Genomic DNA, 16,582 nt, shown 5'->3' with positions numbered 1-16,582 from the left:
TTGTCTTTTTCACATCCCCAAAGAAATGCAAACTGTGAAATTAATTCATCCCAAATTCACTGTTCTCCTTTCACAATTCAATTTTGTCTGATTCGCAGCACAGGTCAGCTATTGGCTGATAGCAAAAAATGTTTTATTTTTACTGTGTGCATCCAGCAGTGTCACAGAGCATTTGTATATGCTGTCATGCTAAAGTGTTCTCTAAAGACAAAATGAGAAGAAAAATACCTCCATTAAATCTTTGGTGTGATGATAATTAAACTCACATGTCCTCTTAAGCAAGGAGGCAGCCAGCATGCCTTCTGAGTTTGTGTGTCAACAAGTGCGTATGCTGCCTTTACTTGCTGATTCCCCCCACATGAGCTGTGACCACTTGATCTCTGATATGTGAAGCCCACAGGCGGCACCAAATAGTAAATAAGCTAGGATTAAAATGAATGTTGGGTGGTGTAAGAAAGTCGTGACCATACATACACGTTCTCTTAGGTGTCCTCTTTAGTTTTCTTGTTAGCCTTTATCCCATTTGGTTTACATTTCCTGAAGGCCTTTCATTCATTAACAAAGTATTTCTCTCGCTGTTTCAGGAAAGATCAAAATCTCCTCTCCACTGTGAACTGCTGGTATTTGGTCTTGGATCAAACCCGACGCGAGAGCAAAGACCACGCCACACTCAGCGACATCTACAACAACAACGTCATTGTCCGTTTGGCGCACGTGGGTGAAGATGTCATCAGACTTTTCAAAAAGGTCAGAATCAGAATTAAATGAATGAGGTCATGCTCCCCTGACAGTAACTAACACACACATTTCATCTGCTCAAATGTCATGACAGGTAATATGTAAAAATATAATTAATATATAAAAAATATATAAAAAAATCTAATTAGGGGAAGGGCATGAAAATATCAGTTAGGGATGTCAAACTCATTTTAGTGTACGGGTCAGGTATTTCCCATTTTGATCTCGAATGGTTTGATCAGTAAAACCACTGCATTATAGCCCATAAAAAAAACAAAGGAACAAACAAAAAAAATTTCCTTTGTCTTCTCTTACTTTTAGTGTAACCAAGTAAATGTACTTTAGTGTACTACAGTGATACTAGTGCATTGCTCACGATGTTTAGAATAATGGAGGACTAGCTCTACAAATTCTTCACCTTCACCTAAAATCAACAGCTATCAGATGGTTGAAACTTGGGCACAGTTGTTCCATCAGGACAATGATCCCGAACACATCAGGACAGGTTTTTAGAAAGGATAGAGGAGGCTAACATTAACCTTCTGGAATGGTCTTCCCAAAGCCCCAACCTCAACCCCGTTGAGAATTTGTGAAATGATTTGTGGGTTGGTGCCAGGAAACCAACTAATTTGAATGGACTCTACCACCTTCTGCCAAGAAGAGCGATCAAACATTCAGCCGAAATTGTGCCAGAAGCTTCTGGATGGCTAGCAAAAGTGTCTGGTTGAGGTGCAAGTTGATAAGGAACATTTAACCAAATATTAGTGGGGGTGTATGAATCCTGGGAGGATTAGAGAATATTCAAAAATAATTTCAATCTCATCCACCCAAAGTCAGTAAAGATTTATGCTGTTCAATCATTCCACCCTGGAAAAAACAACAGTTCAAAGAAATCATTAAAGCCAAAACTTAGCTTGACACTCATGCTATATTAACTTTATGTAAACTTCTGACCACAACTGTAACTTTCTTTCATTTATCCAAAATTTTGTCTTTCAAACATATGTCTGAAACTATATATACTATATATATGCTTTAGTATACTATATATGCTTTATACTGTTACATATAAGAGTATACATAACATATGCTTTGCATGAGAGTAGCAGAGTACATGTGGAAAAGCACCCCCAACCACCTTAGGGATTTTATATCAGTATCATATCATTTGACAGCAGCAGGAGTTTAGAGTAATTTATGCCTTCTAGGGGGCTCTGCAGTATCTTGATGGGAGCCCTGATGAGAATGGGATGGCCTGTAACCCATGCTAGGAAAAACACTAACTGCCTGCAGAAAATCTTTTTTTTTTCTTTTTCAAAATGTTAGCTCAAATTCTGGTAAAGTTCTGAACAATAATCCTGTTATACTCCAGTATCCTGGTTCAGCTGCAGTCTTGATGTTAATAAATGACACATGGGGGGAGGGAAATGAATCAACTCTGGCATCTTTTTAAACAAAGACTAAATGTACTGAATGTGCTAAAGTCTAATGCCTGTCACATGTGAAATTGCAAGGTTGCTGTTTTGACAAAGTAGTCCCTGAGAGGTGACAAAAAACAAAACAAAAACAGGATTGGTTGAGCTGAGCATTACTCCGTATTACCTCAAACGGATTTCTAGGCTCACTCTCCACTGGCATCATTCCCCGTCTTAGGTTATAACCCTTTTGTGGGACATGTCCAATTCATCATAGGCTCTCATCCTTTAAAACCAAACGGAAACTGCGACTCCGCTCAATGGGAAATGCTCTGCAGTTACTGCGCTGTTCTATTTTAGTCTGCATTTGCACTTTGGGCATTGTATCTTTTCTGGTGCAGCGTAATGATAGCATTTCAATACTGATGACATCCATCACATACAAAATAAAACTGGCACACAGCTTTCAAGTGTCTCACATGTGGGAAAGCAGTTCTGTTAACTAACCCAGTTCTTGTTCTTAGATGTTTGAATACTTGTCTTCATTTGTCCTTTAAATGTGGTATTATTTTCCTCTACAAAGCTGTCTCCTGTTTTTCTTTTTTTACAGAGTAAAGACATCGGCGTACAGATGCATGAAGAGTTAGTGAAAGTCACCAATGAACTGTACACGGTGAGTTGCTGTTGCTTGTGTTGAAAGCCTATGGGATGTCAATCTTAAAGCCAGGCTTTTTTTAAATACCTAAACCTGCAACCTGTGGGTTTGACACCACACAGAGCAGATGTGCCTTTTCAGCAGAGCAGCCTGTAACAGGTCATCTCTTCCCTCTCCTGAGGTCATGAAAGGATAAAATTTGCATTCTTCCTCCTGCTGTGAATTGCTACATGAGTTGAAGGAGACAGTGTTCGTGCTCCTAGCTGTGCTTCAAGCAGACTCAGCAGTCTGTGCTACAGAGGTGCACTGTGCTTACAGCAAAATGAGCTTCTGTAATGTTTTCAGCTAATGTTACATGTAATCTGACACCTCTGCTTGCCTCATATGTTAACAGTTGTCACTCTCGTTGGACTGTTATAACCACATACTGCATATAGAAATGTGTGCATATGCATACTAGTAAACACACAGCAAAGGTTTGTGCAGTGGTGCAGACACAAAACATCTGCGTTTATCTGCACTGCATCTTCATTTGGCAAAAGAAAAGGAACTGAGGCGTATCACTGGCTGCATGTGGGACAGTACAGCAGACTCGCCAGAATGCATTCTTCTGGCTCTAATTGCTCGGTGATATCCTTATCTTTACTTACTGCTCAATGGCTAATATGATTCATAGCATAAACGAAAAAACAATTTACAAGCATAAACAGACTAGATGTAATTAAGACTACGATGAAAGTGTATTTTGGCAAGCAGGACAATAGCATGCTGTGAAACAGAATACCCTCGTGGATTATTTTTTCCCTCGTCACATCCACAATTCATTGTTTTTCATTTCAGTGATTAAACAGAGCAGTCACCAAATTGTGTTTTAAAGGTCTTAAAACATTCCATTGCAAATAAGATGAGAAACAACAACATGCTCTTATAGATTTGCACTACTTTTCACTGTAAATTTGATTTATTTCATGACCGAGCGTCATTTCTTTTGCAGGATGTATAAAACTCCACTCTTGGCTGCTTGCACGTTCAATCCTTTCTCTTGACATCCTAGTTGTTGTCAGCTTAATTGTGCAGGTGATTAATCCTTTATCGTGGTCCTGTAAAACTGGCTAAACATAATTGCAGCAAAGTTTGACAACCCTGTGATTTGATTCATTTATGATAAAGGAGCAAAAAGCGAAGATGAGCAGAAAGTAGGTCAATTGTGGATTATTTTTTTTTTACAGTTAGTTTCGCAAATTGTTAGTAATTTACAAAATTACTAAATTAAAAAAAAGAGTTGGTGGCAAAAGGAAAAAAAATGACCTAGTAAGAAAGCTAAGCACATGTGCACATTGCAAAATGATGTGTATGCAGCACATCACAAATGGATTTGAATCTGGATTACTGAAATCGTATAAACCACATGAGAATAGTTCTCACATGTAACATTGTACCGTGCATGTTATATTACTGCTATACTGATATTGATTTTTCCTCCCTCTGATTCATGCATTATTAAATGCCTGTCTGCAGCTCCCACACACAGCATAAGGAATAGCAGGAGTCTGCTCAACTTTATAATTGAGAAAAGTGTAGAGTTTAAGAGAAAATATAATCATTGTGTGGTTATTTTATCATTTGCATTTTAAATAAGCAAATGTTGTCAGGCAGCAGGTCCCTGGTTTTGGTCAGCTGCTGAGTTTTTGCAAAAATTGAGGAGTTTTTCGTTTCATCTGTAGCAGAGGAGGTTGCTCACTGTCACTTTGTAACCTCCTTCCTCCCCTGCTGATCGATCTCACTGTCCTTTGCACGTCCGTTGCAGACGGGGTTGCTAGGAAACCAGAACTTGAGAATCAGTGATGGTGAAGCAGATGTTGTGCGACTGTGCTGTTGATTCAGGTTTACTAGTTAAACATTTACATGTGGCTTTTTTGATAAAACCATGAAACATTTATCCGAAAACAGAGATTGTTTTTGTAAAAGTACCACGACTGTCTTACTTTACTTTGCTGGGATATTTAATTTGTCTTGCTATTCTGTGGTTAGGCTATTCAGACAGTGTGGAGACATCAGACAAACGTACTGGACACTCCAGCTGAGTTAGAAAATGTCAATGAAAATATGACAGTCCCATGAGAATGATGAGTATGCTACACTCACTAATGTTTACTTGTGTGATGAACAAAAGTACTCCGGCGTCTTATTGGTATCTTTCTAAGCAGCTGCTGTGTTTATTAAGTCATGATGATCTGGTTATAAAATTAATAAGAAAGGTTCATAAAAAAGAGAATACTGACAATTCTTAGTTTATTTAGCCAAAATCTAATGACCTCATGCCGTGGCGAGGCGTCTCTCTTCTGTCTGCCCGTTAATAATTCACAAGAATCTTTCTTCCTCCTAACTACAGAATATTGGTCATATTTTAGTGGAGCCTGCACACAGTGATCATCTCACAGGTCTCCATCAAATTTGTGTTGAAGGTCAAGTTCAAAGTCACATTTGTCATTCTCATTGGATTTTAAAATTCAGATTACGTGGTGTTTTGGCCCGTTTTTGCTGGCCACTTAGTGTGTTTTCAGTCCTGTAGTTGATTCTTTGTCCTAAAGAACAAACCACAGGGTGTCTCCCTACGGTTTTTCTTTCTCTTATTTCTTTCTCCTTAACTTAGCCTGGTTCAGACTGAAGTTTTTTCTACGTACTGTCGGATCTTTGAGTTTTTTTCTGTAAGGTTGCAGAATCTTTAGGTTACAAAGTAAAATAATCTGATGATCAACAAGGATCCTGTACCAAAATTTGAGGATATTGCTTTTCTTCATCATACTTATCAGCTTCCTTGCTCGTTTAACTGTGATGTCCTTTATACTTGCTGTGTATTCTTGCAGGTGATGAAGACATACCACATGTACCACACTGAGAGTCTCAGTGCTGAGAGCAAACTGAAGGAGGCAGAAAAGCAGGAGGAGAAGCACATTGGCAAGGCTAATGACATTGGCCTGCGTTATGGCTACGATGATCGTCCACAGCGTCGAAGTTCTGTAAAGAAGATGGAGAAACTGAAGGAGAAGGTCTGTTTTTAGCCCATGTATGATGAGGATTTATGTCATGTACATTACTCCCAATGCACTCTATCTATTTGACTGCAAACAAGCTGTAAATGCATTTGTAATTGAAGTGTCCAAGTAAATCCAACTATTTTATACATGCACACTGACAGATTATAGAGAAGATACAACTGTTTAATGTATAATGCATTCTTAGAGTACATTAGGAAACCATTTTGCTTCCTCCCTTGATGGGACTCTCGCTCTTCCTTTTACACCCCCAGAGACAAGCCAAGTACTCTGAAAACAAGATGAAATGCACAAAGGCCCGGAATGACTATCTTCTCAATCTGGCAGCTACTAATGCCCTGGTGGCCAAATACTACATCCACGATGTCTCAGACATGATAGATGTAAGTCAGAGCCAAGAATGGAAATATGGATGGAAATGGAAATACTCTCTTTTTGTCAGAGTGCATTTTTATTCAGGTTAAGTTTGTTTTTGGATCTGTAATTACTATGGTTTGTTTTTTTGTCCCCAGTGTTGCGACTTAGGGTACCATGCAAGCTTAGCACGCACCTTGAGAACCTACCTTTCTGCAGAATATAGTCTAGAAACTTCTCGGCACGAAGGGTTGGACTTATTGGAGGGAGCAGTGGATGCCATGGACACCAGAGGAGACAAGCTGAAGTTTATGGACACACATTGCCAGATCTTCTGTCCTCCTGCATGCTTTGACTATCAGCCACACATGGGAGATGAGGTGAGTCAACAGGGAGGGTAATGATTTAAAAAGGCTTTCTTTGAAGGTCTTTATTCTTGCTATGTTTATTTTGCACTGTGTTAAGTCACTTTTGGAAATATCCCTTTATTTCTTAATCCCAGGTGTGTCAAGTGAGTGCACAGCAGCCTGTCCAGACAGAACTCTTGATGCGCTACCACCAGCTGCAATCACGTCTGGCCACACTAAAAATAGAAAATGAAGAGGTGAGCAGCTCATTTTAAAGCAAAACAAGCTCACTGATGTGCTTAGGTATACGTTTTAGATGGCCTTATCCATACTCACGCTCAGTTCATATTTGGCCTTTGATATGTGAAGCAGCATCTGTATTCTTTTCTCTATTCTCTAAGGTCAATATTTTCCTGTAGTATATCCTGATGTTTCATTGAGATAATGTTACACAGATACCAGAGTCTTTTGAGAAAGAGTCTTTATGTACAAAGGTGTACATAAAGACAAATAAGAAATGTATGCAAGTGATTATCAGTGATAGTGAAGTTAGATCCTGAATCCTGTATAGGGTCTCATAGGGGAAGCTGTTAACATAGTAGTCTGAGTTGCTGAGTTTGAATATAGAGGTTGCACCATCAGTGTATTAATGCAAAATACTGTGCAAGGAAGTGAAGTTGTTATCATTCAAACCATCGACTAAATGTAGAAGAACAGGGAAAAAAACACATATCTGCTGCTCTAAATGCAAGAGTCTTTAAAACAACACGCTAAGACACCAGAGTCCTTGAGAAAGAGTCTTTATTGCCGTTAGATTGATGTGTTACATTTAGTTTTATACTTCATAATTTTTGCAAACACTCTCACACTTTCCCTTACATCTGAAGCTATAAGCTAACCAGCTACTAATCAGTCATTAGGTAGTTAGCTTAGTTTAGCTAGCTTTGATCAATATCATCCACTGAATACTGAAATCACTGAAATCGATCTCTTATTATTGTTTCTTTTACCTTTATTCAACCAGGAAAACCCCATTTAGATCAAATCTCTTTTCCAAGGGAGACCTCGTCTGATCTTTCTGTAAATTATTCCATGTCCAAGTGAATAGTAAGAAAAAGCTTTTTTCCCCAGCCTTTTAGAATTCTAGGCACATTAAAAAGAAACCATTTACAGAAGTGTAGCTGGTAAATGTTGGTGCTGGGACAGAGAAGGGTAAGGTGAAACTAAAAGTTGTAGAGAAAGAAATACCAATACTGTTTTTTGCAAGTGGTCAATGATGCCCAATCCATAAAATCTGCATAGCAGGCATGAAAGTAATATATCTGTGTTTTCATTCATCTTTTTTAGCAAACAAAATAATTTTTCACAAAACTATTCCTTTAGGAAAAACAGAACCCATCCCTCCGATTAGTCTATCACTCATCATCATGGCACAGGAGGCACTTTCATACCTTCATTTACTGTGTTGTGTTTAATAATGCGGGCCACCAACACCCTCCACTACAAACATGTAACAACAGCCAGCCACTCTCCAGAGCTGTCACTATGCATTCATATTCATTCATTAAATCTGACACTGATATGTGGGGTCGTATCTCATCCAGTCTCCTGCTTCCAATGGGGGCCACCCCCAGCATGGTCACCAAGGCCACTGTGACTCACACAGACATGTTTAAAGGTCACCAGGGTGTGTGTATGTGTCAGTGGCTGTCTGTCATGAATAAGGAAATCCACGGTCCCTTCCTGTCTGCCTCACATGGAAGGCACATAGTTAATCTTTCATGTCGTGATGCATCAAGCTAGCAAGCTAATTACTCTATTGTTCACTCTGTCAGTCTAACTACGGTGCAAATAGCCTGCAGCAGTATAATCTGAGCTGCCGTGTTTACACCACAGTTTGTTCGAGACACTGAGAAGACTAATGAAAATATGCCCAGTGGTACAAATATTCTTTTATTATTTTATGTGTACAAATGACCAGTTTGCTATCTTTTTTTAATATAATTGTATTTAAACAAATATATTCATGTTGTGATTAATGCTGAAATGACAACTAAAGTTTACATCTATATTTATTTCAGGTGAGGAAGACTCTTGACGCCACCTTGCAGACCCTCCATGATATGCTTACTGTGGAGGACTTTGATGTTTCAGAGGCTTTCCAGCACAGCCAATCCACAGAGTCTGTGAAATCAGCCTCATCTGACTCTTACATGAGCAAGGCAAACATCGCCAAAAGACGAGCCAATCAACAAGAGACTGAGGGCTTCTACTTTACTGTGAGTAGTCGGACAAATGAACAAAGAAATTGCAGCGTGGTGTAAATGTGCACAGTACAACACAAAGAATGTCTAGAAATAGCACTAATTGTTTTTTTGTCTTTCTTATCAATAGAAATACAAGGAGTACTTGAATGGCAGCAATCTCATTGTCAAACTGCAGGCTAAGCATGACCTTCTGAAGCAGACGCTAGGAGAAGGTGAGACTTATTAAAATGTTGTCGCACTGTGTTTAGCGGTGTAGAAAGTTCTATATTAAAGTAACTGCCAAGAAAGCAAGTATCTCTAGAGTATATTAGTACCTTGATATATAGAAGCACATATAGAAAATCTATTATAGCTGTTTTTATCCAAAGGAAGTAGAGCTACTTTCAGCAGCTCCCTTATTTACAAGATGTCACCATAGCAGGTACAGTAACTCTGCATGTTTGATTTGGCACATTTTTTACACCAGATGCCCATCCTGATGCAACCCCAAAGGAATTTGTGTCTCCTTCTGGGATTGAACCAGAGCTCTTTCACTTGTTAGGCAAATATGTAACAACACTATACAGCCAATTTAGCCAAAGGAAGTAATTTTTAAAAAAACATAATATCTTCAGTTTGTATGTAGCCTACCCCATGCTTTTAGAAAATACAATACAAAATTATATCATTCAGAGCTATATTAAGAGAACAAAAACCCTGCAGTCCATGATAACAAGCACTGTTATACAAATTTAAGACCCGAGAGCTGTTAAAATAATGAAGCCAAAGGGTCAGTAAGGGTCTGTGTCTTTTAATGTCACAATGTTGCTACTTTGGAATCACAAACATGTGTTAAATAATTTTGTTTTGTTGGGAATATTAAAAGTTTTCAGACTCCCATATATCACAGTTGTGTCTGCTGTACACAGATTCTTTTAGAAATCAGATAATTAAATATTGATCAAAACAAAACACCAAATTATATTACTTATTATATTACTTATATTATTATAAATGATATTATGCAGTAAAGTTGTAGTTCTCATGGCATCCTGAAAACTGCACGATCTAAAAGCAGGTCATCTCAAACCATGGATTACTAGTATAGCATTGAAAGGATATTTCTTCCCATGCTTTCCTTACATATTCATGATATTAAATATGTGTTAAACTCATCCAGAAGAGAGAAGAAAAGTATATTTGATGTCATGATGTCATGGTGATCATCAGACTCTTGCTAGCGTATGCTTTAAGGTTGGAATTATGTGTTTGACATAAAGAAGGATTGTGCTGGAAGCTGCTTTACACATGACATGATCCTTGAACAAACATTTCTGACTGACTGATCAAAGCGAGGCCTTAATTTGTTTGCTATACTGAAACGTGCGTGTGAGTGTGCTAATGTGGTGCACATATCATGAAATCATAATACTGTACAAATCAGCTCCCACTCTTGTTGCCTCTGGATACATTTTCACTTTCACAGAGCTAGTCTGCAGCCTAGTCCCCTTCTGGGGCTCTTGTGCTGTTTCTAGGGCGACCGTTGAATGACCACTGCCTGGCGGTGAGTCAGATTCAACCATGGCGTTCACCCCATTCAGCCTGACTGAATAGATGCCCGTTTTCTCATAACACCCCTTTCCTTCGCCATCTGCCAGCCATGTATAGTCAGCCAGCACTCAACCGTGCTGCTAACTTCTGTGATTGTAAAACTAGTGTGTTCTAATTTAGCCTCTCTCTGTGTGTGCTTATTCCTTTTAGGGGAGAGGGCTGAATATGGAACAACGAGGTAAGGTTTTCAGTGACAAGAGGGTGAATAAAGTTGGCAATGATGTGTAAAATCCTTCCTGTGTCCTTGGATATGGCACAAATAAAGTCACAGTGTAGGAATATCGTTACCTCACCATGTTGAATGGTTTGGATCCAAATTAGAGATGCTTTTATCTATAGATATATCTTAAGACTAGGGACTGAAATGCCAGTGAGATGGATAATGATTTGATTAATAAAAACAATTAAATGAGGAGAAAATTAAAAAATATTGACAAGAAGGGCGTGTGACAAATACAAATGCTTGACTTTTATTTTGATCAATTAAATTTTATATTTAATTATATCTGTATTGAGTATTTTGTGATGTATTACCTTTCAGTCATTATTACTTTGAGAAAGTCACAGGAGCTCCATCCTTGTATTATTTTTACTTTTAGGTTAATACACAAATTTGCTTTCTTGCCAAGTGTTAAATGAGAAAGTTGATGCCAGAAAGCTGATTCTGTTCATCCTGATGGTGTGTTGGTCCCACTCAGATGATTGTATGCTCAGATTGAGGCTACAGCAAAGGGTTTGCTAATTTAAGTTAGCATTTAGTAGCAAATAGCTAGTGCAAGCACAATGTATCATTTGTATAATTCGGATTTTAGATAATAAGCAACACAAAATATTATACATTTAAAGCCACTAGCTAAGCAATTTCAAGGTACTTATTTATTTATTTTTGGTTTTAAAACATTGTGCTAAGCTAGATAATATGATTATGGCTTTATAGAGACAGCGTAATACATTATACACTCACTTATTGATTGCCCACTAAATGAAACATATTCCACTGTACTTTGTAGTGCAGTACTTTGTACTGTCTATAGAAAGTATTAATAATGGATGTAGCAGGTTTTTCGCTTAATTTACCCAAAACGCCTAAAACTGACATATTTCACATTCTCTATTAATTTGTTTTTTTGTTAAGTTGCCCATCTTTATCTTTTCTTCTTTATCTCTGTCATATCAGGTTTGTAGTTTTTTGACAGGTGACAGAACTGTAACGGATACACCTTTATGCTATTCAAAATTAATGGAGAGCCATGAATTATTTTCCCTTCCTGTCTGAGCGAGAGTTTGACTAATTGCACTCTGTCTCTTCATATTTATCATGAAGCTATGAAAAGAGTATCGGCTGTCTCATCTAGCTCTCAGCAAGAAAGCAAATGACTGTAGCCTATCTCAGAAACGGTCAATATATCACTACCATATTCTTTATGATTTGGAGCAGCCTATTGTTTTGGTAAAGATCTGAAAAGAAAAACATCTTAAGCAAAATCAGTTTTACTGTTGCATATTGCATTATTTTTCATGTTTGCATTGTACCAACCCTACAAACCCCACCATCTCCCCAGGCCCCCAACTCTTCCCCCTAAACCCCAGAGAATGCGGAAGTGTAGACCTCGCTCCATTTTTAACCCTAGGCTGTTTAACGGCAATATGGAGGCCTTCATTCAGGTATAAGCCCATCTGTGCCCTCTGTCTCTCATGAGCTCAGCTTTCTCGCTAGCAGTCCTTGGGGGTTCTCTTGCCTGTGACCACTCTTTTATCCAAACATTGCCTCATTCATGCACTGACTTTCCTCTTGCTCAATGCTTGTCTTCACATTTGACGAAAACACTAGATAAGGTGAAAGCTGGTCCAGCAGCTTGATGTGAAGATGGTGTATTTTCAAAAGCACCAGTATAAGGTTTGTTCTTGTGAGCCCCCAGCCTCCGTATACTGAATTAATTTGGCTGTATGTCAGTTGGCCACACAGCAGCTATGCAAATAAACAGATGGCCACTTCCACTCTAATGCTAATCAAACTCAGCAGACAAGCAGGGCATGCATCGACAAAAGTACAGAGATAAAACGATTAACCAATGAATCAACTGACAAAAAAACAAAAGGAAAAAAAATTTTTTTTTTTGCTTTATTGATTTTTTTGTATAGTGTTGTATGTTTTATTATCATTATTTATATCTTAGTAGTTCTTCAATGGGCTTTTTTCTCACAGAACAAATAAAGAATCAGTTAGTTGAGGAGATGTCGTAATTAGCAGATCGACTGATAAATCGATTCTAATTTCCCTCCAAGTCAAGAAGCTGTTTTTGGCTGGAAAAATATGTCTTCCCCCCACCCACCATGCTCTGAAGTAGGCCCTTCCCTCCCACTCCCCCCCAAACCATGCCCTCATGTCTCACACGCCACATGGCACTGATGCTTTTCTCAGGCCATGCCTCGTCCTTCTCTCTCTCTCTCTCTCTCTCTCTCTCTCTCTCTCTCTCTCTCTCTCTCTCTCTCTCTCTGTCTGTCTGTCTGTCTGTCTCTCTTTGTAAGATCTGTCTCTCTCACTAACCTGTTGTGGTTGTTGTTGCTTCTCTTCCTCTGTCTACGTGCCTTACTGCTCTCTGCCCAGGGGAAGACGGAATGTCCGTGCGAGGAGTCAGGTACTCTGTCTTATAGCTGGGTGGGATCATTACACTGTATTTAGTATGCTAACCAACATTTCTGTGCCTCTGTCCCATTGGGATTCCTGTGAAAATACTGTTATCGTGGTGCACTAATTTATTTTTGTTTTGCATATTGTGACTCAGAAAGTTAACGTTAAGTGATAAATGATATCATCTCAGCCTTCTCATCATAATGGCTTGCTAGTGTGACTGTTTCTTATGGTTATTAATTTCTGATTTAGTGGTTTCTCTAGTAATAATTTGATTGTGTCTATAGGATTCAGGCCAGCCTATACCAGCGGTGGTTGAGAGCTGTATTCGATACATCAACCTGTATGGTATGTTCCAGTTCTATTCATAAGTTATCTTTCCACAAAGGCTGATGTTTTATTTGTGTAGTGCAAATTTACAACAAAATTCAACAAATTCAAATTTAACAAAACAAAAATGCATCGGATTCTGCATTAAGGATTCTTATATTGCAAAGTAGAGACCCTGCAATTTTAGATAGAAACGACGACAATAAGAGCGCTTATGTCTCTCCAGACTCTCAATATAAAGTTTTCACCTAAATTAATCAACTTTTATTGGTGTCTATCATCACACAAAATTTGAAAATTATATCTTAACCCTTTCACGTATAGTGGTCACTACAGTGGAGAGATATTCAAAGGCTGTTTTCCTGTATGTGTGTCAGGGTTGATGGTATACTTGCACATGATCACAACACACAGTGTATATTATTTATTCGTTTGTCAACTTCATAAGCCAAAAACGTATGTTGTCCACCTAAGTGGACATGAAAAAAAAACTTTTAAAAATACATGTGTAAAAAAATTAAGTTCAAAAATCTTTTTTTCATGCCTAAAGATGAATAAAAATGTAAAAAATCCTGATTGAGGTTGTCATAATTCATGCATGAAAGGGTTAAAAACTGCAATAGAGTGCTAACAGACCAACAGACAGACAGTTATTCATTACAGCAAGTAGACAGAGCAGACAGAGTTTCCCTTTTCATTTTCTTGCTTACATGTAGTTTTCAGTCTGTATAATCAAAACACAACAAAACATATAATTTTATACAATCTGATTGTTAGGGTTTTCTCTCTGTTATTGTAGGGTCTTTACCTAATATAAAGTGCCCTGGTGTGACTGTTGTTGGGATTCGGTCCTATATAAATAAAATAAAACTGAATGATATGTATATACAACCTTAATATTGTTAATAGTAGCCATTCAAATATTTTTGGTATTTTAGAAGTTATTAGCAGTGAAATAGCATTCAATGTGAGATAATATAACTGCTCCAACTGGATCGTTTGGAAAATCTTAAACTGGAGCATTTCATATGTACAAGCCTGGATGAGAGAGTGAGGTGAAATATTAATTTCTATGATTCATTCATTTCTCAAAATGGGTTGCATTCTAATATTCATGATGCTCAGCTTACATTAATCCTTATATATAAGAAAGAAGATGGGGTGTAAGTGATAAACAGGACTTCTACTGTCCAAGAGATGCTAATGAATCTCTTACTAACTAATAGTAACGTCTGTCTTGTGAAGATTGTTATAATAAGAAAAACAATGTAATTTTGATTTCCACCAGTTATGACTGAAAAAGCAGAAGCTTTGGCCCCACCCCTCAATTTTTGAATTAAGGTGTTTATAGTCTAATTGCCACATTCATCCATCCATTTTCTTCCGCTTATCCGGGGCCGGGTCGCAGGGGCAGCAGCCCAAGCAGAGAAGATATAATCTCTCCAGCGTGTCCCAGGGCATCCTCCTGGTGAGACATGCCCGGAAAACCTCGCCCAGGAGGCGCACAGGGGGCATCCTTGTCAGATGCCCGAACCACCTCAACTGGCTCCTTTCAATGCGGAGGAGCAGCGGCTCTACTTTGAGCCCCTCCCGAATGGCCGAACTTCTGACTCTATCTCTAAGGGAGAGGCCAGCCACCCTTCAGAGGGTGTCCCCAACCCGGAGTGGGCACTCCATCCTTTTCCAACTGAGGACCATGGCCTCAGATTTGGAGGTGCTGATTCTCATTCCCACTGCTTCACACTCGGCTGCGAACCATTCCAAGGCGAGCTGGAGGCCATCACCTGATGAAGCCAACAGGACCATATCATCTGTGAAAAGCAGAGATGAGATCCTGAGACCACCAAAGTGAAAGCCTTCCGCCACTTGGCCACGCCTAGAAATTCTGTCCATAAAAATTATGAACAGAATCAGTGACAAAGGGTAGCCCTGGCAGAGCCCATCACCCACCAGGAACGAGTCCGACTTATTGCCGGCAATGCGGACCAAGCTCTTGCAACGGTCATATAAGGACTGAATGGCCCGTAACAATGGTCCAGACACCCCATACTCCCGGAGCATCCCCCACAGGACCCCCGAGGGACACGGTCGAATGTCTTCTCCAAGTCCACAAAGCACATGTAGACTGGTAGGGCAAACTCCCATGTTCCCTCGAGTATCCTCAAGAGGATAAAGAGCTGGTCCAGTGTTCCACGGCCAAGACAAAAACCGCATTGTTCCTCCTGTATCCGAGGTTCAAACTCTCCTCTCCAGCACCCTGGCATAGACTTTCCCAGGGAGGCTGAGGAGTGTGATTCCCCTGTAGTTGGAACACACCCTCTGGTCCACTTTCTTAAAGATGGGGACCACCACCTCGGTCTGCCAGTCCAGGGGTACTGCCCCCGATCCCCACGCAACATTGCAGAGACGTGTCAACCAAGACAGCCTTAAAACATCCAGAGCCTTCAGGAACTTGGGGTGGACGAGGCTCTGCCACCAAGGAGTTGTTTAACTGCCTCAGTAACCTCGTCCCCAGAGATTGACGGGTCATCCCCTTCGTCCCCGGACTCTGCTTCCACCACGGAAGATGTGCCAGTGGGATTGAGGAGGTCCTCAAAGTATTCCTTCCACCGCCTGATGATTTTCTCTGTCGAAGTCAACAGCACCTCTGGAGTCCCACAAGCTAACCAAGCCCGGTAGGACTCCTTCTTAAGCTTGGTGGCTCCCCTCCCCTCAGGTGTCCACCATTTGGTTCGGGGGTTACCACCATGGCAGGCACCAACTACCCTGTAGCCGCAGCTCCATGCAGTGGCTTTGGCAATGGAGGTGCTGAACATGGTCCATTCGGACTCAATGTCCCCAGTCTCCCTCGGAATGCTGTTGAAGCTCTGCCAGAGGTGTGCGTTGAAGATCTTGCAGACTGGGGCCTCTGCTAGACGTTCCCAGCACACCCTCGCTGTACGTTTGGGTGCGCCAGGTCTGTCCAGCGTCCTCCTTCGCCACCTGATCCAACTCACCACCAGGTGGTGATCAGTTGACAGCTCAGCCCCTCCCTTTACCCGAGTGTCCAAAACATATGGCCTCAGGTCTGGTGATACGATTACATACCACATCGACCTGTGGCCTAGAGCAGGGGTGTCAAACTCAAATACGCAGTGGGCCAAAATTCAAAACTGGAACAAAGTCGCGGGCTAACATGAATATTTATTGAAAAAAAAA

The 16,582-nt window shown here is 39.9% G+C and overlaps 1 protein-coding gene across 2 annotated transcripts in view; it reads left to right on the top strand.

Annotated features, from left to right (window-relative positions):
• Nucleotides 1-16,582, top strand: part of LOC101475929 (SLIT-ROBO Rho GTPase-activating protein 3) — a 37,112-nt gene that overhangs the window by 11,845 nt on the left and 8,685 nt on the right. Inside the window, exons 3-13 of one of the 2 annotated variants that reach the window (XM_076884143.1) lie at nt 585-747; nt 2,764-2,826; nt 5,676-5,858; nt 6,119-6,247; nt 6,377-6,598; nt 6,721-6,822; nt 8,647-8,844; nt 8,960-9,044; nt 10,573-10,600; nt 13,031-13,061; nt 13,342-13,402. In XM_076884143.1, the coding sequence (XP_076740258.1) occupies nt 585-747; nt 2,764-2,826; nt 5,676-5,858; nt 6,119-6,247; nt 6,377-6,598; nt 6,721-6,822; nt 8,647-8,844; nt 8,960-9,044; nt 10,573-10,600; nt 13,031-13,061; nt 13,342-13,402 (1,265 nt within the window). Of the gene's footprint in view, nt 1-584; nt 748-2,763; nt 2,827-5,675; nt 5,859-6,118; nt 6,248-6,376; nt 6,599-6,720; nt 6,823-8,646; nt 8,845-8,959; nt 9,045-10,572; nt 10,601-11,984; nt 12,088-13,030; nt 13,062-13,341; nt 13,403-16,582 lie in introns of both variants that reach the window. The other variant, XM_076884142.1, reaches the window with a different exon arrangement.

This window comes from Maylandia zebra, linkage group LG5 (genome assembly GCF_041146795.1).
Source record: "Maylandia zebra isolate NMK-2024a linkage group LG5, Mzebra_GT3a, whole genome shotgun sequence".
Classification (NCBI taxonomy): domain Eukaryota; kingdom Metazoa; phylum Chordata; class Actinopteri; order Cichliformes; family Cichlidae; genus Maylandia; species Maylandia zebra.
The sequence above is the reverse complement of the archived record's forward strand: the minus strand, read 5'-3'. Positions and strand labels throughout refer to the sequence as shown.